This window comes from Lethenteron reissneri, unplaced genomic scaffold, assembly GCF_015708825.2.
Source record: "Lethenteron reissneri isolate LAM-NWPU_2019-01 unplaced genomic scaffold, ASM1570882v1 scaffold_1938, whole genome shotgun sequence".
Classification (NCBI taxonomy): Eukaryota; Metazoa; Chordata; class Hyperoartia; order Petromyzontiformes; family Petromyzontidae; genus Lethenteron; species Lethenteron reissneri.
The window spans coordinates 441,222-463,333 of NW_026891705.1; the positions used below are offsets into that span (position 1 = coordinate 441,222).

Below are 22,112 nucleotides of genomic sequence, written 5' to 3' on the forward strand. Positions count from 1 at the left end.
CCGTCGGTATGGGAAATGGCGGCCCCTATCCCGGGCGGTTGATGGCGGCTCGTAGCGCATGCTGATGACGTGAGCGGCAGAGAGTGGAGGTCCCCGGTCACATGTTGCTCGCGATTGACGGCCGCTCGGTAAAAATGGCGCCATTTTCAAAGTTATTGGCGCGAAGCACATTTTGGCGGGAATCTCCCACGCGACCCCTGTCGACGTCCGTCGACATCCTTCCTCCTCCTGACGTGGTGATCTCCGCCAGGATGGACGCCGCGGCAAGTAGCAGCTCTGCCAGACGAGAGTGCGCGTCGCGGAGTCCGGTGTCGAACCCCAGCGGATCGTCGGGCGCCCGTGAAGGGTCCTGTGGCGTCGGCATCTCCTCCTCCTCTCCTCCCGATGCACGCTGGCCCGATTCGTCGTGGTCGTCCTCCCGGTCACGCTCGTGAGTCCGATGAGTCTTCCTGGTATCCATGACTTGAAGACAGTTTCACTTCTGACACCAGTTGTAATATCATCAATAATGGCGGGAGACGAGTTTACGGGGCAGCACTCTTTATTCACAACGGTTGCACGGGTAACAGTCCTAACCGAGATAACACCTATGTCACGCGTGCCTGACTCGGCCACACACTCCGTCTTCCCCGTGGGGTACGTGTACCTAACTCTGCCTTGCACTCAGGCTCTCCGGCTACGCTCTCCCCACGGGGAGCTATCAGACCCCTACGCGCATCCGGCTCGGGCCGCACTCAGTCTCTCCCGTAGGGTACGCGTGCCTAACTCTGCCTTGCCCTCAGGCTCTCCGGCTACGCTCTTCCCACAGGGAGCTATCAGACCCGCCTTGTCAGGCCACGGGTTGCGACCACTGAGTTCCACAGCCCGAGCCCTTACAAGGGCGTCGGGCCGTGAATCCCAAGGCCTCGCCTCTGAGCCTCACAGAACCCCGGCCCTTACAAGGGCAGCGGGGCTAGGGGTCCCAGGGCCTATCTCTTCCTCCGTCTTCTGTCTTCACTGGTTACCAACTCCCCGAGTGCCCGCGCGCATCCCCTTACATAGCCCTCCACTCCCGAGGGGGCGGAGCCTATGCGGACCGTGATGTGAGCACCCGCTTGCGGACCGTGATGTAACCACCCACCACGCGCTGCCTCACGATCCCCCCTGCCAGCGCGTATCACCACTACACATCTATGGTAGCGCCCTGGAACTTGCGACGCCCGGCCCTTGTCAGGGCCAGGTCCGAACGGCCCAGTGGCGGCACCCGTTACCTTAGCAAGGTCGGGTGAGCACAGCCTCCCCTAGATCCCTTAGCGGAGGAATTCCCGATAGTAGAGTATAGTGTGAAGGCACACTTAGTGTGAGGACGTATCCTCTAGGCTATCGGGTGGGAGAGGCCGTTACCTCTCCGTGTTAGAGACGCTCTTAGTCGTTAGAGCAAATAAATGGTGTTCCCTACAAAGGGAAGTCTCTGCCTACTTTGTCAACACTACATCTATAACCTCGTTGTTGTAACTGCTGTCTCGCTGATTCAGCAGTTCAACTGCTGGATTATATTTTTTCCACCTGAGGATGACCGCTTGTGTTGCGATCGAAACGTCGTGATATCTTTTATTTTATACCTACGTGACTTTACCGAAAGAACCAAAGAGTATTTATCCTATTGTTCTATTGCTCTGTTTAACAACGTAACCATGAGACTTGACCAGTGATGTTTTAATTGTACGGATCGATCAGTATGATATCTGCAGGAGTACTGTTGTGGCAATTCTCATCATAAGTGCGTTCGCATATTGGAGTGTTTTTAGAAATTAAAGTGGTTCCTTCCTAAGTTCATTCATAATTATCTTAATTATAAGAACTGTATCCTGCAGTGAGATCTGAATCCTGAGACTGGACATAATTACACTAAACCATAATCAGTAAAAGTTAAAGCGAGAATCATTGTATTCTCACGATTGGTAATACACCCCTGGACAACGTAGCGAAGCGTCACACATACACACACACACGTTGATCACACACCGTCACAAGACACGATACAACCCTAGACAACGAATCCGAGCATCACATCACACACACACCAATTACAAACAACCACACACGCATAATAAACCCCGTACACAATGAAAAAGAAAATAATAATACACGTAACTACACGCACACCTGGTGATCATGATACAAACTAACACACACATTAATATTACACATATATATCATGTACATACATTTTCACGTAATATTTTACACACATTTAATAATTTCAGAAATTTGCATATTTTCCATTTTCATGAATTTTTTTACATTTTCCATGATACAATATATACAACCAGACCTATTATTATACGTTGATACCGGCAAGAAAGATCCCATGATGTAGCTGCTCATACGAGCTTACAATGTCCTGAGAGTGGCATTGTCTTTGTGCTGTTCGCCTTTTGGCGTTATCCTCTGGTCTAACACCACTTGAGACGAGGCTCTGAAGAAAGCTGTCTCTGCTGTGGATCAATCCGTTTCAAAGACGACGCATCATCACATACCAACAGAGCTTGGTTTTGTTTGCATGTTCACCACCACCATGTGTGTGGTTAATGCAGACAGGATTCCTAGAAAAGGTTTCAGTTTGGTGTTTCAACATCTTAATCCCTCCTGTTCTATTGCCAGAAACGATTAAAACTTATTTTTTTATACTGGCAAGGGAGGTTCCATGATGTGGTGTTGCAGTGGTTATCTCATGTGAACAACTTAAAATGTTATCTTCAGCAGCTCGCTTTTAAAGCATCATTATACTTTCTTTTTTTAAACACAACAAAAACAATTTATAGAAAAGTATTTTTATTCTTTGGGTCTTTCGGTAAATTCATGTAGATCGGTTCCATATTAATAAAATATAAAACGACGACTTTTCGATCACAACTCAAGCGATCGTCCTCCTAATGACGATCGCTTGTGTTGTGATCGAAACGTCGTAGATTTTTGTTTATTTTATTTTTATCAATTGGAACCTATCGACGTGACTTTACCGAAAGACCCAGAGAATTTGAATTCCTGCAGTCACAAAAGCTTCAAGTCAAAAGTATTTTTGTACGAAAAATAACACTGTGTAACCGTCTCGGCCTCGCTGTGCGCTGCGTTGCACCGCTGAGTAGTTAACCTCGCATCCAATAAACCCTCAGAGCCAGGGTGAACATCCGACTCCAAACGTAATTTATTTAATTGAACGAGGTAAAACTGATGGAAAAACACAGCACAGATACACCATCTGTTAATACTTGGAAACATCAACACATTGCATGACCACTACAGCATCACATTGTCCTAGATAACCTGAAACTCAACAATAGATCCTGGATGGACCAGGCACCCACAACAGCACTGAACAGCTATACAAGAGAACAAGCACCTGTGTTAAACAAAGGCACATCGTGCAATCATCACACTACACCCCAGATGTACAGCATTGCATATAACACAGCACTATGAATGATACATTTCGTCATCCTTGCTCTGCAGATCGCAATATAGTTACTTGGGTACAAGTTTGACTCGACTTATTCAATTACAAGTAACATTTACAATAAGGCAAGTTGCAGGCTTTGTTGTTAACTAGGCCTCGTATTTATCATAACAATTTAACAGCTTCATAAAGTCATTTACGGCATTATAACGGTCGTTCTAACATTATAACAGCATTCCCAATATTATCAGAACATGAACGAACTTACAGACAATGCTTCTTAAAGTCCCACAATGTACAGTTACAGCTGTCTTCACTGGGTCGTGATTTGTGCCACCATCTTGAACTCTGTGTAATGGCGGACCCCCAGCCTCGTGGCTGAAAGGCTGTCAAATCGGAACTTCCTGGTCACGTGACCAAACTCAAGCTCAAAACAGGAAATTCCTGTCTACACACCCCCACTCCTGCCGTGGAGCAAAACACCTGCCGTGAGGCAGAACGGTAACAAAACGGTTTTTTTTTGTCCCTGGGTAGTAAAGTGTTCCTTTCTAATTGTTTATGCCTCATAAGTACAGAAAGTGGCGATTGATATTCCCCACAAACTTTGCTTTGTGACCAGGACACTGATATTTTGAAATGTGCCTATTTTCAATGAGAAAACGTGGTGTGCATTTGTGTCATTCTTTCACGAAAATACCTGGTCACGAAAGCAACGTTTGTGGGGAATAATAATAGCAGCAAGCTTTCTGTACTATTGAGGCATAAGCAATTAGAAAATAACACTTTACCACCCAGGGACAAAAATCGTGTTACATAATGTAATTTATCCCCAGCTGCTTGGTGGGGCGGCGCCCCATCGACCCCTAGTGGACGAACCGCGCCAGTACAGCTCCACACTTACAGAGACCCACACTCATAGAGTCCCACACTCATAGAGTCCCACACTCATAGAGACCCATACTCATTGAGACCCATACTCATTGAGACCCACACTCCTAGAGATCCACACTCATAGAGACCCACGCTCATAGAGATCCAAACTCATAGAGACCCACGCTCATAGAGATCCACGCTCATAGAGATCCACACCCACAGAGACCCACACTCAGAGACCCACAGTCATAAGAAACCCACAGTCATAGAGACCCACGCTCTTAGAGACCCACACTCATAGAGACCCACAGTCATAGAGATCCCCACTCACAGAGCCCCAAACTCATAGAGACCCACAGTCATAGAGACCCACGCTCATAGAGACCCACACTCATAGAGACCCACAGAGATCCAGTGAGACCCACAGAACCCACAAAGACCCATATTCACAGAGACCCACAGATATCCACAGAGACTCACAGACACCCACAGAGACCCATACTTATAGATATTCACAGAGACCCACAGAGACCCATACTTATCGAGATCCATACTAAAACTAAACTTGATTGTTACCAGTGTAAGGCGCCATTGAGATGTGTGCCTCTTTATCAGAAGCGACCTGCCCATCACAAATGTTAACATCTCAACCACGTGGCTGATATGGGGCCGTCCATAAATGACGTCACTCAATTCTGGACGATTTTTGACCCCCCCCCCCCCATCGTCACACGGCGTCACAAAAAGGCAGACCCCCCCTCAAATATGATGTCACAAAGCTCTGCCCCCCCCCCCCGCAAAAATAAAACATGCTGCAAATCGCTTTGAACTATTGTCATTGAAGTGCGTATTTAATGTGGAGCTACACTCTGATGTTGTAGGAGAAAACATTTATTAAAAAGTCTATTTAATTAAGTAGAACGTGTTGTCTATATTTATTTAAAGTTGCGCATTTAGATGTGACGTCACATTTCTCAACCCCCCCCACCCTCCCTCGTCACACATTGTCACAAATGTCTGACCCCCCCCAGGTGCGTGACGTCACTTAAGGATGGCCCCTATGATCATCACGTGGAAACGTACAGCAGCAGTCAAATACTCTAAACGCGTGGCGATGTTGATTCTACATGTGGACCCGGAAAAACCGGAGGACTCGGAAACAAATCCACGCAGTGACCACCACGGGGAGAGAGACGCAGACTCCAGATATACAGCAGCAGCAGCAGACATCGTTAAGGTCAGGATAGAACCCACGACCTCCTGTACACCAGGCGAGGTAGTCAACATCTCTTAGCCACCGTGATGATGATGAGAGAGAGAAACACAGACTCCAAATAGACAGCAGCAGGCGTCGTCAAGGTCGGGATCGAACCCACGACCTCCTGTACACCAGGCGAGGTAGTCAACATCTCATAGCCACCGTGATGATGATGATGAGAGAAACACAGACTCCAAATAGGCAGCAGCAGGCGTCGTCAAGGTCGGGATCGAACCCACGACCTCCTGTGTACCAGGCGAGGTAGTCAATATCTCTTAGCCACCATGATGATGATAGAAACACAGACTCCAAAATAGACAGCAGTAGGCGACGTCAGGGTCGGGATTGAACCCACGACCTCCTGTACACCAGGCGAGGTAGTCAACATCTCTTTGCCACCGTGATGATGACGATGAGAGAAACACAGACTCCAAATAGACAGCAGTAGGCGTCGTCAGGGTCGGGATCGAACCCACGACCTCCTGTGTACCAGGCGAGGTAGTAAACATCTCCCGAGCCCCTGGGGCGCCCTGCTACTTCGCAACACCGACTGAGTCCGGGCTGCTTGCCGCCTGCCTGGGTGCTCAGTGGGGGGCTCCGTCTTGTCCCATCCGGTGGAGCACGGACCGTCTCAATGGCGATGCCGATCACACACTCTTTGGTTTTTTTGGTAAAGTCACGTAGGTAAAAAATAAAATACAAATAAATTAAATCACAAACACAAGCTTCCGTCTTCAGGTGGCACCGTCACAGCAACATGACTGTATCAAGTTTTTTTTTTACCTACGTGACTTTAGATAGATAGATAGATCGTTTATTGTCATTGTCACCAGTACAACGAAACAACCAAAGAGTATGGGCCCTTGCAGTCACGAACACTTTTAATCTAGAATTGATGCCGATCACGTGGGTTGGTGGGTAACCCCCTCTCCCTCCCCAATCCTTTCGATACCGGAAACAAACGTGAAAAGTTAATTGGTCATGAAGCAGTGAAGGGGCCCGTGTCCTCTTCCTCCTCCTACTCCCTCCTTTTCTTCTTCTCGCCCCTTGCGACCGCGCCAGTGAAAGGTCCTCGCCTCTTGAGGATCGCGCCCCAACGCCGCTAACAACAACAAAGACGACACGAGGGGGGCCTTAGGAGGAGCCTCGCTCGCTGTGGGCCCCCCTCGTAGGGCTGCCCCTACTGACTTTAACGCTCAAACTGACTTTAACACAATATCTGCACAATGACACCCTGCCATATATGCACTATGTTACCCTATTTGCATTTTTGTAATTATAGATTGTATATTATAGCCACTGTACATTTAGATTTTATTTTATTCAATTTTGACATACTTTAGCTCCGTAGTATTAGTTAGACTTTGTACCTTTAGTATAGTTAGACTTGTAAACCACTTATTTAAGATTTAAGATCCCTATATGTTGAATGTATGCACCTTCCCGCCAAAGTAAATTCCTTGTCTGTGCGAACTTTCATGGCGAATAAAACCCTTTCTGATTCTGATTCTGGCGGCCATTGGAAACGTTTCCTGTCGTCATCGTCGTCATCGTCGTCCTCCCATTGGGCCGCGACAGCCTCGACTGTGACGTCGTCGTCGCTCCGTCGACGGCGGGCAGCTGGAACGTGCCACGCGGATTAACGATGGGCAGCGACGAACCTCCCCCTCCCCATCGCCCCCCCCCTCCCTCCCTGGGCAAAGTTGTTGAGAAAAACGCGCAACATACGACGGCGATGCCGCCATTTTAATGGCCGTGAGCTGTTGTTGTTGCTGCTGCTGTTGCAGACACAGACTCCACCCACAACTACACCTGCCTTGTGGTGGTTGTTGTTGTTGTTAGACACAGACTCCACCCCCCTCTACACCTGCCTTGTGGTGGTTGTTGTTGTTGTTACACACAGACACAGACTCCACTACACCACCCTTGATGTAGTTGCTGTTGATACACACAGACACAGACTCCATCCACTCACCACTACACCTGCCTGGCTGTTGCTGTTACTGCTCCACACAGACACAGACCCCACCCCCACTACACCTGCCTGGCTGTTGTTGTTGTTGTTGCTGCTACACACAGACAAAGACCCCACTTCCTTCCGCACCTACCCAGCAATGACGTGCTCCGGTTCACTGAGGAGGGACGGAACGAGGTAGGGAGGGAGGGGGGATTGAACCCAGACTCGCTACATCTGGAGGGGCTGCTTCCGTGTCTTCTCACAGCAGCAGCAGGTGGTGGAGCTGCACTCGAGACGAAAGCAGAGGCCACTCCAGCACTGCACGAGGTGAGGAGATACACACACAGATACTCAGATACATACACACACAGATACTCAGATACACACAGATACATACAAATACACACATCTACTCACGCAGATACACACAGATACTTACACAGATACACACACAGATACACAGAGACACACACTGATACTCAGATACACACATCTACTCACATACAGAGATACATAGACACAGAGATACACACACAGGTACACACAGATACTCAGACACACACAGATACACACACAGAGATACACACACAGGTACACAGATACACACACACAGATACTCAGACACACAGATACACACACAGAGATACTCAGATACACGCAGATACATACACACAGATACACACATAGAGATACACACACACAGATACTCACACCGATACACAGATAAACAGAGATACACATATACACACACAGATACACACAGATACACACTCAGACACACAGAGATACTCACACAGAGAGACACAGACGGAGAGAGAGACAGAGAGATTTTTAAACAAATTTTATTGCAAAAGCACTGGAGGCGATTCCGATACGAAACACACAAAGTCACCCGCAGGCAAATAAACAAACACCACAAAATCCACGCGCTGTGGCGCTCAATGCGCCACGCACAACACAAAAGCGAAGTCACGTGGTGGTGGTGGTCACCGCGCACGCCACGGTGACGAGCGAGCGCTTCAGAAGGTGAACACCACGAGGGTGCCGTCCACGCTGCTACAGAGGGGGGCTTGTCCGGCCCCCCAGCGTTGGAAGAAGACACGCTGCACATCACCGACATGAAAATTCGGTCACAGTTCCTATGATCACTGTTTCATTGCTTTTATGGCTTTATTTAGGTGATTTTCGAAAAGTGTTTTGGTTTGGCCATGTTTGTTTGTTGTAGTGCAGAGTTAGACTGATGGCCTTAATCTAAGTTGTCTTGTGGTTGGTGTTGTTTGACTTGCATCCCACTGAGATATTTGCACAGCGTTGGTGTACAGTGATTTTTCTGCAATATTTTGCTGTCTTTTCTTGGATTTTCTGTTTGCACATAGTCACTTTAAGATGTTTTCTTGTTCATGTTTTTGTTTTTTGTTTGTTGCGGTTGCACCCGATTCAAGAGCCGAATGGCTCACAGGGCTATACCTAATACTTGAACTTTGAACTTTGATGTGTGTGGTACATGGCGTGCTCCAGCCGGAGCCGCGCCTCGAGCAGAACCCTGAACACTGGAAGCACAAAGCAGGCGTCTGTGTCACCTTGCAGCGTCTCTTTCCTCGTTCTGACAGAGACAGAGACCAAGACAAGAAGCTGCCACTCATCTCGGATCTCTGCGCAGAGTTCTGGGGGCTCTCACAGCGAGAGAAGAGGCGGAAGATGGCCAGGATCAACCGGCATGGCACCGCCGCAGCGATGTTCCTGGGTGAGTGAGTGGGTGGGTGAGTGGGTGGGTGGGTGAGTGGGTGAATGAGTGGGTGAGTGGGTGAGTGGGTGAGTGGGTGAATGAGTGGGTGAGTGGGTGAGTGGGTGAATGAGTGGGTGAGTGGGTGAGTGGGTGAGTGGGTGAGTGAGTGAGTGGGTGAGTGGGTGGGTGAGTGGGTGAGTGAGTGGGTGAGTGAGTGGGTGAGTGGGTGAATGAGTGGGTGAATGAGTGGGTGGGTGAGCGAGCGAGTGGAACGGGCTAGAGAAGAGATGGAGTGATGTGGTACAGGAGGATGTGGAGCTGAGTGGACTTGCCGATGACTGGTACCATCGGTGTCAAGACCGGCCTCTGTGGAGGAGGAGGTTCGTAAAGGACGCTGCTTGGTAGTGCCAGGCTAGGTGCACCTTGAGACTACTGGGCAGTTAGAGGCAGTTGCCCTCCAGCAATAAAGGAGGGCAGAGTAGCGACGCTCACAACAACGAGCGGAGCGCCGGGTGGATAAAAAACAGCAAGTTGGCACATTAGGTGGTACAGGTGGTGATGCATCTATGTGTGAGTGGGTATGTATTTGTGAGTATGTATGTGTGAGTATGTGTGTGCGAGTGAGTATGTGTGCGAGTATGTGCGTGTGAGTATGCGTGTGAATGTAGTGTTGGGGGAGCGGTAATGTAGTGGTTAGCGCTGCGCTACGAACCCGGCCACCCGAGTTCGATTCCCGCTCATGGCCAATACCACTGGTGACGATTATCTGAACCAGTCCTGGGCCTCCCCTAGGTCGACTCAGCCTCAAATGAGTAGCTGGTGCGGTGCGTAAAACATCGCCACTGGGGAGACAAAGGCGGCCGTAAACACACACACGCACATAAACACACGTACACGTACAAAGACAAAGATCCCCCGTATAGCCTGTAGCAGACTATTTGGGGCAAGTGCTGTTAGCGAGTAGCACCTATGAAGGCCAGAACAGCACACGAAGGGGTGGGTGGCCAGCACCGGCCGCCTTTGTCTCTCCCCCAGTGGCGATGTTCACTACTACACACCGCTACTACACCAGCTACTCATTTGAGGCTGAGTCGACCAAGGGGAGGCCCAGGACCGGTTCAGATAATCGTCACTGGCGGTGTTGTTGGCCGTGAGCGGGAATCGAACTCGGGCCGCCGGGTTCGTAACGCAGCGTAGCGCTAACCACTACACCCACCACTCCCCCCACACACACACGTAAACACACAATCACACGTCCACAGAACAATGACAACTTTAAGGAACAGAAAAATTGACTCTTGTAACTGGTTTGTAACAAAACAATCACGGAGTGGGAAACCCCACGCGTGAATTGTGTGTGTGTCTGTGAGTGTGTGTCTGTGAGTGTGTGTCTGTGAGTGTGTGTCTGTGTGTCTGTGTGTCTACGTCTGTGTGTCTACGTCTGTGTAGGGAGCAGTAGTGTAGTGGTTAGCGATACGCTGCGCTACGAACCTGGCGACCCGAGATCGATTCCCGCTTACGGCCAACACCGGTGACGATTATCTGAACTAGTTCTGGGCCTTCCCTAGTTCGACTCAGCCTCAAATGAGTACCTGGTGTAGCGGTGTGTAGTAGTGAACATCGCCACTGGGGGAGACAAAGGCGGTCGGGCGTGGTGCTGGCCACCCACCCCCTCGTGTGAGCCATAACTGTCAACCCATCCGTTTATCTTGAACAGGGAAATTGAGTTTACAAAATTGTTTGTCTATAATAGAGGTGTTGGCGGGTTTTAACGACACATTTATAGATTTACGCGATCTAACCCAAAAAAACCCTCTGTTTTGGATGATATTGGTCGTGAAAGCCTCCGTGTTGAACTGATTAGTGTCTATTTGTTTGCGTTTCTGTCTCGCGATGGGACTTTGTAGGATGAACTTTGATATTTACAAGGGGCACGGGGTGACCGATAAAGGTCTGAATTGGTCTGTGTTAAGGTAGGGCACTGATAAGGGGTTGACATGTTTGTTGATGCTGCTGCTGCTATCAATGTCCAAATGATTTGGGGCAATAATAGGGGTTATTTCCCTTTTTTCTGGCAACAAAACTGAAACCTTTTTACGAGGATTCATGTCTGTATTAACCACAATACTTGCAGTCAAAATGCAAACAAAAAAGACACTATGACAATACATTGGCATTGTCCTTGAAACTGATTGGTCCACACCAAGGGACGGCTTTCTTTGGAGCCTCGTCTCAGTTGGTGCTCGACCAGAGGACGCCAAAAGGCGTACAGCTCAAAGACAGCTGCACTATCAAAGTAATGAGGACTGGGGGTGAGCATCTACATCATTAGACCTCCTTTGCCAGTGTAGGGGTTATTACGGGGAGAAAAGGCGGACGGGAAACACAAGGGTGTCTGCACCCACACACGGGTGTCTACACCCACGTCCGCATTCGTTAACCACTGGGGGGCCATGGGGGCTCTGTGATCCCCCATAACCCCGCCCCTCCGACGGGATCCCTATAAAAGGCGGGGAGCCAGAGAGCTCGGGGCCAGTTTTAGAAGAAGCTGACCAGTGAAGTCTGAAGACCGGCAGAATAGGCCCTGGGACTCCCCTGTCTCGCTGCCCTCGTCAGGGCCGAGCTGGGCAAGCCAGCGGCGCGGCCCCAAGAGCTTCTGGACCTCTGCTCTTGTAAGAGCAAGGCCGGCTTAGCTGGTGCCGGGATCCGTGCTTACCAGGGCCGGATCAGACAGCCTCCCGTAGCACTATTAGAGGAGGACTGGGAACAGGACAGGGGAATTAGTGCTAGGGGTGGTTTCCCATCTAGTACGGGTGAAGGGGCCGTTACCCCTTCAAGTGTTGTTACTGCCCTTGAGTGGAATAAAAGAGTGTGCCTCGACTCCGTCGTCAGTCTCCCTGGAACTCACTACACCAGTACCAAAATATAATAGTTTTGTTGCCAGAAAAAAGGGGATCAGCCCTATTATTAAATTCTGGTACTGGCAAAGGAGGTCTAATGATGATTTGGGGAAACTTTTGTTGAGTTGCAATCAGTTTGTGGTGGCCGTGTTCGCTTGTGAGAAGCAAGTTAATAGCTCAGTGGGGCTTTGCCTGGTAGGATGGGGGGTGGTTCAGCGGTGCGCCTGTGCGTGCGTCTGGGTGATTTGTGTTGATCTGTTTTGTACTTTGCACTGCTATTGAGTTTGTTGATGTCACGTTCTTATAAGAACGCGGTATACCGCGTGCCCCTACTGTGCATCTGTGGGAGAAAAGCTTAATAGCTCATCGGATTCCTCCTGCTGTATGAATACAATATTCTGATTCGGAGAGCCATAGAGACTCAGAGACTCATAGAGACCCATAGATAATCAGAGAACAATATAGACCAACAATGACGTATTAAGACCCATAGAGACCCATAGAGACTTAGATACCCATAGAGACCAATAATGACCTATTGAGACTCAAAGAGACCAATAGAGACCCCCATAGACACTCAGAGACCCATATAGACCCATAGAGACCCCCATAGCGAATCAGAGACTCATAGAGACCCATAGAGACCCACGGAGACCCATTGATTATCATAGCTCATCGTATTCCTCCTGCAGTATGGACACAAGATTATATTGCTGATGCTGCTGCATCGCGTGCGCTGTGCAGATGATTCTTGACTGTCGTGGGGAAATCCCCGAAAATACCCACCCAATAACCACAACCACCCACGCACTGCCACCCACGCACTGCCACCCACGCACTGCCACCCACGCACTGCCACCCACGCACTGCCACCCACACACTGCCACCCACACACAGCCACCCACGCACTGCCACACACGCACTGCCACCCACACACTGCCACCCACGCACTGCCACCCACACACAGCCACCCACGCACTGCCATCCACACACAGCCACCCACACACTGCCACCCACGCACTGCCACCCACACACAGCCACCCAGTATTATCAACCCCAAGTATGAGCCCTAAACCAGCTTTGCGTCAACCGTGTACTGAGCGTGGCCTTGTCTGTGGGTTACACACGGCCACTGTGCGCTGTTCTTGTTCTTGTTGTTGAACTTCTGTAGAGCAGCGGGAGATCATACAAACTCCACTCACTCACTCATTCTGTAGAACAGGGGGAGATCATACTAACTCCACTCACTCACTCACTCTGTAGAACAGGGGGAGATCATACAAACTCCACTCACTCTGTAGAACAGAGGGAGATCATACAAACTACACTCACTCACTCTGTCGTACAGGGGGAGATCATACAAACTCCACTCACTCACTCTGTCGTACAGGGGGAGATCATACTAACTCCACTCACTCACTCACTCTGTAGAACAGAGGGAGATCATACAAACTCCACTCACTCACTCACTCTGTCGTACAGGGGGAGATCATACTAACTCCACTCACTCACTCACTCTGTCGTACAGAGGGAGATCATACTAACTCCACTCACTCACTCACTCTGTCGTACAGGGGGAGATCATACTAACTCCACTCACTCACTCACTCTGTAGAACAGAGGGAGATCATACAAACTCCACTCACTCACTGTGTAGAACAGAGGGAGATCACACAAACTCCACTCACTCACTGTAGAAAAGTGGTGGAATCGAACCCAGGTGTTTCTTCCTGCGAGGCTAAGCGAGTGTTACCGCTGCACCACGCGATGCGCTGTGGCTGTTCGGCACGTTGCCGTGTGATTAATGTTTTATTTTTTCTCACGCGTCTATTGCAGGGATCTCCTGCTTCCTGAGCTGTGGTCGCTCCGCCTTGGCTCAGGGCCTCGTAAAGACAGAAGTTGGCTCCGACGTGCTCCTTCCGTGTCTCTTTAACGAGCCCGTCCCTGACGACGAGATGGTCAGCTGGGAAAGAAAATTAGCTAATGGATCATCCGTACAGGTGAGATGATATTTAAAATATATATTTTTAAGCAAGCGTCATGCTTGCGCGTGTGTGTATGAGTGAGAGTGATTTCCCAAGCGACATGCTGAGGGAGGGTGGCATCTGTGTGCTGCAGACTGCCCTACGTGACATCGTCACAATTGTCTGGACCACAGGACGGGTTCCACAGGATTGGCAGGATGCCCTTGTGGTTCCCCGCTTTAAGACCGTGCAGATTGTAACAACTACAGCGGCATATTCCTCCTCCTCAGTCTGGCCAGAAAGGTCCTCGCAAGGATTATTCAACATCGCCTTGCCTGGCATGCTCAGGAGAGGCTTGCATAGCCCCAAAGGGGTTTCAGGCCAGGGCAGTCCTGCACAAACGCCATTTTTTCTGTCCGTCTGCTACATCAGAGGTTTGGATCGCAACACAAGTTATCGTCATCAGGTGAATTCCAACAAGACCTACCTTTCTATTTTATTGAGCTGTTCCATGCCTAAGATACCATCAATAGGCCAGGGCTCTGGGTTGCTTTTGGAGTCCCTGAATAGGTCATTAAAGCAGAGATGTAGGTCTTGTTGGAGTTCCCTACACCTCTGCTGTAGCAGATGGACAGATGATATGGCATCTGTGCAGGGCCGCCCTGGCCTGAAACCACATAGGGGCTCCCCAAGCCTCTCCTCAGCATGCCTGGCAAGTCGATGTTGAATAAAATCATCTTTGCCAGGACCTTTCCCAGCAAAATTATCAGGGAGATGCCCCTGTATTTGTTACAGTTTGGGCAGTCCCCCTGCTTAAAGAAAAAGACCACCCAGTCATCCTGCGGAACTCGTCTAGTGGTCCATATTGTTAATACCTTCTGTACTTCCTCAACAAATGGCACTTCAGCCACCAACTCACAGGGGGTGATAACTTTTTCTAATATTTGAGGCACCGCAGCCTCAGCAGGGTCATCCCCACTTTGCCCCATTATGTTTTCCAAGTTGGGGTTAGTCTGGACCGTATGCAGCCTTTGCAGTTGCATGAGCCACAGTCCTAAACCTCACCCTTTCCCCCTCTATATCCGGAGGAGTGGGGGACGATGCCAACCCAAGCTGCAAGTGATGATGACATTCTCGTTTGCAACTTTCATCAGCGAGCTGAGACCATGTCACTGTGGGTTCGAATTGGGTCCTTAATGTACATCCACCACCGGAGTGGAAGAATGGCAAGTGTATCTTACAGATGACAAGCTGTTGGTCAGTGGGCAGATCAGCTCCATGGTAGGTCCTGGTGTCAAGGACATGGGCCCGCATCCACTGTTTTATCACTATATTGTATAGAAGATATTCTTGCTTTGATTCGGCATGCATCCATGATGTTGCGTGGATGCACCGATGCTGGAACAGCGTATTGGTAATTACAAACCCATGGACTGCAGAGAAGTCTAGCAGCCTCCTACCGTTGTTATTGAGCTGACCTGGCCCATTCCTTTCAATCACTCTAAACCAGATGCCAACATCATGACCAACTCGAGTATTGAAGTCACCCAACAGGATGACTCTATCCCGAGGGGCCACTTTAGCTAGCACCTGTGACAGGAGGTCATAGAAGGCATCTAACTCATCGGCCTTGTCTGCATCCTTCCACTGTCGTTCATCTTCGGTGGGGGCATAAGTAACCACCACTGCCACTCCTCGCCAATGGTTGATAGGAAGGTGAGCCCATGGTAGCCTGGGGCTTACAGCTTCCCACACCTCACCGCCACGCTCCCACGCCCCCTTCATTATTTTGTTCAGAAGAAGAGCCACTCCCTGTTGTTTGGCAGTCTCTTGCCCCGAGTGAAGGACTGCACACCCCTCATGGTGGCTGGATCCAGAGCCGGTCCACCGGACCTCCTGAATACCGCAGAGAGCCAGGCGGTATCGGTCCAGTTCTCGACAGAGGAGTGGCAGCCTCTCATCCGCAGCGAGCGTTCGAACATTCCACGTGGCCACCCGCAGTGTTTTATTGCTGTTTCAGGAGGAACTCCGAGGGCAAGGATTCAGTCTCCTGGCTTCTCCAAATGAAGTTGTGTAGGACACGTCTCAAACTCGATATTTTCCCCGTGCTTTTGTGGTAATTGAATTAAAGGTGGAAGGGTTCCCAGCCCCTTGCATCCATCTAGATGCCCCATTTGGCTGCTGTGGTGGCTGCAAGCGCCATGAGGCGATGAGCCCATGTTGGAACTGCCCTCCTCTCCATGGCATTGCTCTCATCCACCACAGTGTAGGACAAAAAATAAAGACAAAGATCCCCCGTATAGCCTTAATAGACTGTTGGGGCAAGTGCTGTTAGTGAGTACCAATGAAGACTGGCACAGCACACGAGGGGGTGGGTGGCCAGCACCACGACCGGCTGCCTTTGTATCCCCAGTGGCGACGTTTACACACCGCACCAGGTACTCATTTGAGATTGAGTCGACTTAGGGGAGGAAGCCCAGAACTGGTTCAGATAATCGTAACCGGTGTTGGCCGTGAGCCGGAATCGAACCCAGGTCGCCTGGTTCAGAGCACAGCGTAGCGCTAACCACTACACCACCACTCCCCCCAACAGTGTAGGACACACACACACAAGCACACCCGCTCGCGATCGCTCACAATTTTCACCCACATCCAGGTCCTCGTCTTCCACGACAAATCGACTCCAAGACTGCCCAACATCGAGTGGGTGGGAGATCTGAGCCGGGGCAACGCCTCCGTCAAGATCTCGGCCGTGGGAATCGAAGATGCCGGCGATTACTCGTGCGCAACTTTTTACTCGGATATCAACCTGAGCATCACTCTGAGCGTCGTTTTGAAAGGTAAAACAACCCCCCCCCCTTCAATACTATCATTGTACAGCTATTCACTTGACGTGATTGCTAAGCTCCAGGGTGATTTCAACAAACTACAACATCAGCTAGTTGCTCTTAAACTAGTCCTGAATACCTCCAAAACCAAGGTGCTATGCTTCTCACCAGGACTAAAGCAGGAAGTTATTTTTCCACAATTACATTCCTTAAATAATTATCAAATAGAGCAAGTCAATATATATAAGTATCTTGGGGTCATCTTTGATTCAAATCTGAATTTTCAAGATCACAATTAAAAATTGGTTTTCTGTATCAACACAAGCACTGCTTCCCCCCTATTTTCCGTTTGGAATTGATAAAAGCTACCATACTTCCTCTACTTTATTACTGTGACATCGTATATAAATCAGCCCCCAGTAGTGTACTGAAGAGGTTTGACCCAATTTATCACTCGGCCTTAAGATTTGCATTGAACTGCCCTTACAGGACCCACCACTGCGATCTCGACATTGGGTCAAACTTAACATCTCTTAATGATCGACGACTTGTGCATCAGATCTTATTTATTCACGATGTACTTACAAAAAAATCAGCAGACGACCTGCTGGATCTCCTCACTGTTTCAAAGAACAAATGTGACCTAAGGTCTTCGCTCATTTACCAGCTTCACATTCCTTATTGCCGTACAAATACTGTTGATGCCCCCAGGGTCTAGAATGCTATCACAAATTAACTGCAACTTGGATCACTACCCCTGAGATCTGCACTCAAAACTGCTCTAGAGGAGTTGTACACCCCCAGCTGCCATTGCTATTCAGTGGCCTGAAATCAAATGCATCGCTCCGGATGTCCGCTGCAAAGTATGATCTTGAGTTTTGATTATAGTGTGCTGATCTTTAAAGGTGCATTGAAAAATTTAGATTTTCCTGCTGATACTCCAGCTGTTATGGAGTGACTCATGCTGCCAGCTATGGCTGCAAAGTTTTGTCGTACATGTTATGTATATCGTTTACTGTTAAATTTGAATCACAGTTCCTATGATCACTGTTACGTTGTTTATCTAGCTTTATTTTGGTGATTTCGAAGGTGTATGGTTTGGCCATGTTTGTTTGTTGAAGTGCAGAGTTAGCCTGATAACTTTGATTTAAATTGTTGTTATTGTTTGACTTGCATCCCACTGGGATTTTTGCACACGGCGTTGATATACGGTGCTTTTTGTTCTGGAAGATTTTGCTGGTTTTTCCTGGATGTTTCTGTTGCGTGTAGTCACGTTAAGATGTTCTTTGTTCAAATCAAGAGCCGCACGGCTCACAAGGCTGTACCTAATACATGCAACTGAAACTGATTAGCCCCATTCCTTCAACCCATTCATAATTTACCTTCAGAATAATAATTATTCTCATTATATAGCTATTCACTTATAAACCCCATCCATTCAATCCATTCATGATCAATTACCCTGTCAACAACGTCGCTTTCACTGTTTGCGTCTCTCTCTCCGTGGCGGTGTGGATTTTACTGCGGGTCCTCCAGAGTCGACGTCATGCGTTCAGGGTATTTGGCTGCTAAATGTCCGCGTGACGACGATGATGAAGATATCGGCTACTTGGTTGAGCGGCTATCATTTGCGATAGCCAGGCCGCCTATCTTACAAAGGGCTGCACAGCTCAGTAAGGCCTTGACCTGGGTAAAAGAAAAAAATGTTTATAGATTAAAGTACAGTTTACAGCCCAGATTAGCCGGTGGTGGAAATTCCACATTCCTATCGTGGGTGCAAGTCTACCCACAGAACAACCACTCGTAACTTCCTCACTGAAAAACAAAGACAAATATCCCCAGTTAGCGAGCAGCACCTATGAAGGTAGACAGACAATGGTTCCCCGTGTAGCCTCTAACAGACTGTTGGGGCTAGTGCTGTTTGTTGTGAGTAGCAGCACCTATGAAGGTCACGGTACAGATCCGGGTGCCGTGGGTTGACTGACTGAGATGACCGGCAGATGCATCAACTGTTTTGACAGCACTGATTGGCAGTGGATTGTGAAACCACCAACAACAACCGCCATTCGCCACTAAGTGTCAGTGACGTCACCACGACGCTTGTGCCAGGCTATGTGCACCTTAAGGCCACGTTAAGTGTCGAATGCCCGCTGGCAGGAGGTGACGGGGCAGACCCAGGTGCCACGGGTCGACGAACTGAGATGACTGGCTGATGCTCCACCTGTGCCCCCTACTGTGCCAACTTGCTGTGCTTTAGCCACCCGGCGCTCCGCTCGTTGTTGTGAGCGTCGCTCCTCCGCCCTCCGTTGTTGTTGGAGGGCGACTGCCTCTAACTGCCCAGTAGCGTCCTTCACGAGCCTCCTCCACACAGGCCGACCTTGACACCGCTGGTACCAGTCATCGACAAGTCCACTCAGCTCCACATCCTCCTGTACCACATCACTCCATCTCTTCTCTAGCTTGTGCCGCGCCCGTTTAGACCCCTCTTTCCTGCCGAACAAAAGCTGTTTAGGCATGCGGTGACTGGGCATGCGGGCTACATGACCCAGCCAATGCAGCCTTGCCTGCCGGAGGAGCTCACCGATGGGACTTTCCTCAGTTCTTTCAATGATTTGTGAGCTCCTCACATAATCCAGCCTGGTTAAACCCAGGATGGATCGTAGGCCGGCCAGCCTAAATGCTTCCAATCGGCAAAGATGCTCCATTAGGGGCGTCCACGTTTCGCAAGTGTAGAGAAAGGAGGGAAAGACTGTGGCCGAGAAGACTTGAAGCTTCGTGCGGAGCGACAGGCCAGGTAGCTTCCACACAGCGTTATGCAACCGATGAAAAAATAATGCCGCTCGACCGATTCTGCGTGAGACCTCTGCTATCAAACCAGAGCCGGTCATGAGCACACTGCCCAGGTATGGGAAACTCTCCACTTTTTTCATAACTGTCCATCACCGATCACCGATTGGGAGTTGTGGGGGTGGCGTGTCCGATGGTACAAAACACCCAGGCAGGTGCTTAGTTTTGGTGGGGCTGATGGTAAGGCCCCGCCTCTTAGCGGAACGCTCCAGTTTCAGCAGCAGCGCCTCCAATTCCTCCTCTGAGTGAGCGGCAATTACCAGATCATCGGCACCACCTCCACCACCACCACCACTCGACACAGCCTCACTGATTGAGTCTGTGCCACGTGCGTGTGGGTTGTGAACTCTCCGCCACCCCCACCGCCACCACCTCCACCACTACTCCCACCACCACCACCATTCTCAACGCGACGCCTCCTCTTTCTCTGTCTCTCCCTTCACAGTGGTGGAAGCTCCCAGCAGGAAAAACGACAACGGTAACGGCGAGCCCACCACGGGCATAATTTTGGCCGCAGTGGCTCTGCTGGTGATCGCTGTCGCCGTTGTGGGATTTGTCATCGCGAAGAAGATGCGGGAGAGGAGGAGGAGGAACAGGGACAACGAGAGCGGAACGCCACCATCGACCGAGCTGCAAGTCCTCGCCCCGGCGGCGAGCACTGCTTAGTCTCCGCTGCTGGATGAGCGACATCCCTACGCTCCCCCCCCCCTCCCCTGCTGTGTCAGAGGGGGTGGTGGTGGTCACGGGATGGTGATCACCGGGTTGTTGTTTATCTAACAACCACCACACCTGCCAACCCCTTGTCAGTGGCCTACCTTATTACAGACCAATTCAGACCTTATTGGTCACCCCGCCGATTTCGGCCAATTGGAGCCGCTGGTAAAGTCACGTGGCTAAGCCGTGCCCTCGGCCAATCAGCAACCGAGGGAACTACTTTATTTGGAAAACGCCATTTTTTTTTTAAGAATCGGTTTTACCCTTTTTGGCAATAAAATACCAAACAGAAACCTTTTCCAAGGAATCACGTCTGCATTCACCATACTTGCGGTGAACATGCAGGCATGCTCTGGTAGTAAATGATGAAGCATTGTCTTTGAAACTGATTGGTCTACACCAGAGACAGCTTTCTTTAGGGCCTAGTCTCAACTAGTGTTAGGCCAGAGGACGCCAAAAGGGGAACAGCACAAAGACAATGCCACCATCAGAGCATTTATAGCTGGGGTTGATCAGCTACATCATGGGACCTCCCTTGCCAGTATCACGGATACGTGTAGCTAATGCAGAACATGATTCCTTACACAACGTTTCTATTTGGTGTTTGAACATCTTAACACAATTGCTGTTTTATTCATAATAGAGGTTTTTTGGTTAGATCGTGTAAATATATAAATGTGTCGTTAAAAGCATCACCCGATACAGCCAACTAGTAAGGGTTGTCACGTAAACAGAACGTGCCATAATCTAGATTTGACGTGCCAATTCGTTACAAGTACAGCACACTGGTGTGTTGGAGAGCCAAGCCACAACATTAACAATCTGGGTATGACATTTCGCCAGTAATTACAACTTGCTTCATCAGGCGACATCCAGATCACAAATCTGGCTGTCGCCTGATGAAGCAAGTTGTAATTACCAGCGATACGTCATACATCAAACTAAAATAATGAAACCTATCATTTTACTTTGATAATCCCATATATATATAAATATACACCATTCGTAGCCGGAGTGGCCCCCGTTACAATCTAATACGCAGCACGTGCGCGGAGTTGCTAAGGAAATTAAGTCATGTAAACATGTATATTTTGGGGTTTTTTGGGTACAGGGTAATATATTCGAAATTGTCTCGATTGACGTGGACGGTAATACTAGTTTACGGTTTAACTGCGAGCGAGAGCGAGAGAGAGAGCGTGTGTACGGGTCTTGTGCATCTTCTTGGTTCTTTCGGTAAAGTCACGTAGAAGGGAAATAATAAAAATGAAACATAATAAAATACAATTCTCACGAAGTTTCGGCCACAACGCAAGCAGCCGTCCTCAGGTGAAAAACAGGTCTGTCGGAAAGACAGCGTCTGAATGAACACCACCAGGCTTGGCAGCATATATTTAAGCTGGGTTGGAGGGGGAAGAGCGCCTTGACAAAGACATTTGCATATCAAGAGGAGTGTAAATATACGCTGCCAAGCTTGGTAGTGTTCATTCAGACGCTGTTTTTCCGACAGCCCTGTTCTTCACCTGAGGACGGCTGCTTGCGTTGTGGCCGAAACGTGTGTAACTGAACAGGTCTGTCTTCACCTGAGGACGGCTGCTTCCGTTGTGGCCGA

The 22,112-nt window shown here is 49.3% G+C and overlaps 1 protein-coding gene across 2 annotated transcripts in view; it reads left to right on the forward strand.

Annotated features, from left to right (window-relative positions):
- The window catches only part of LOC133339642 (myelin protein zero-like protein 3), a 40,297-nt gene extending 18,469 nt beyond the window's left edge, over positions 1–21,828 (forward strand). Inside the window, exons 1-5 of one of the 2 annotated variants that reach the window (XM_061547795.1) lie at positions 7,724–7,851; positions 9,135–9,268; positions 13,987–14,150; positions 16,771–16,954; positions 20,235–21,828. In XM_061547795.1, the coding sequence (XP_061403779.1) occupies positions 9,223–9,268; positions 13,987–14,150; positions 16,771–16,954; positions 20,235–20,455 (615 nt within the window). In that variant the 5' untranslated portion in view covers positions 7,724–7,851; positions 9,135–9,222 and the 3' untranslated portion in view covers positions 20,456–21,828. Of the gene's footprint in view, positions 1–7,723; positions 7,852–9,134; positions 9,269–13,986; positions 14,151–16,770; positions 16,955–20,234 lie in introns of those variants that run through there. The other variant, XM_061547796.1, reaches the window with a different exon arrangement.
- Positions 21,829–22,112: the final 284 nt, after the last annotated feature.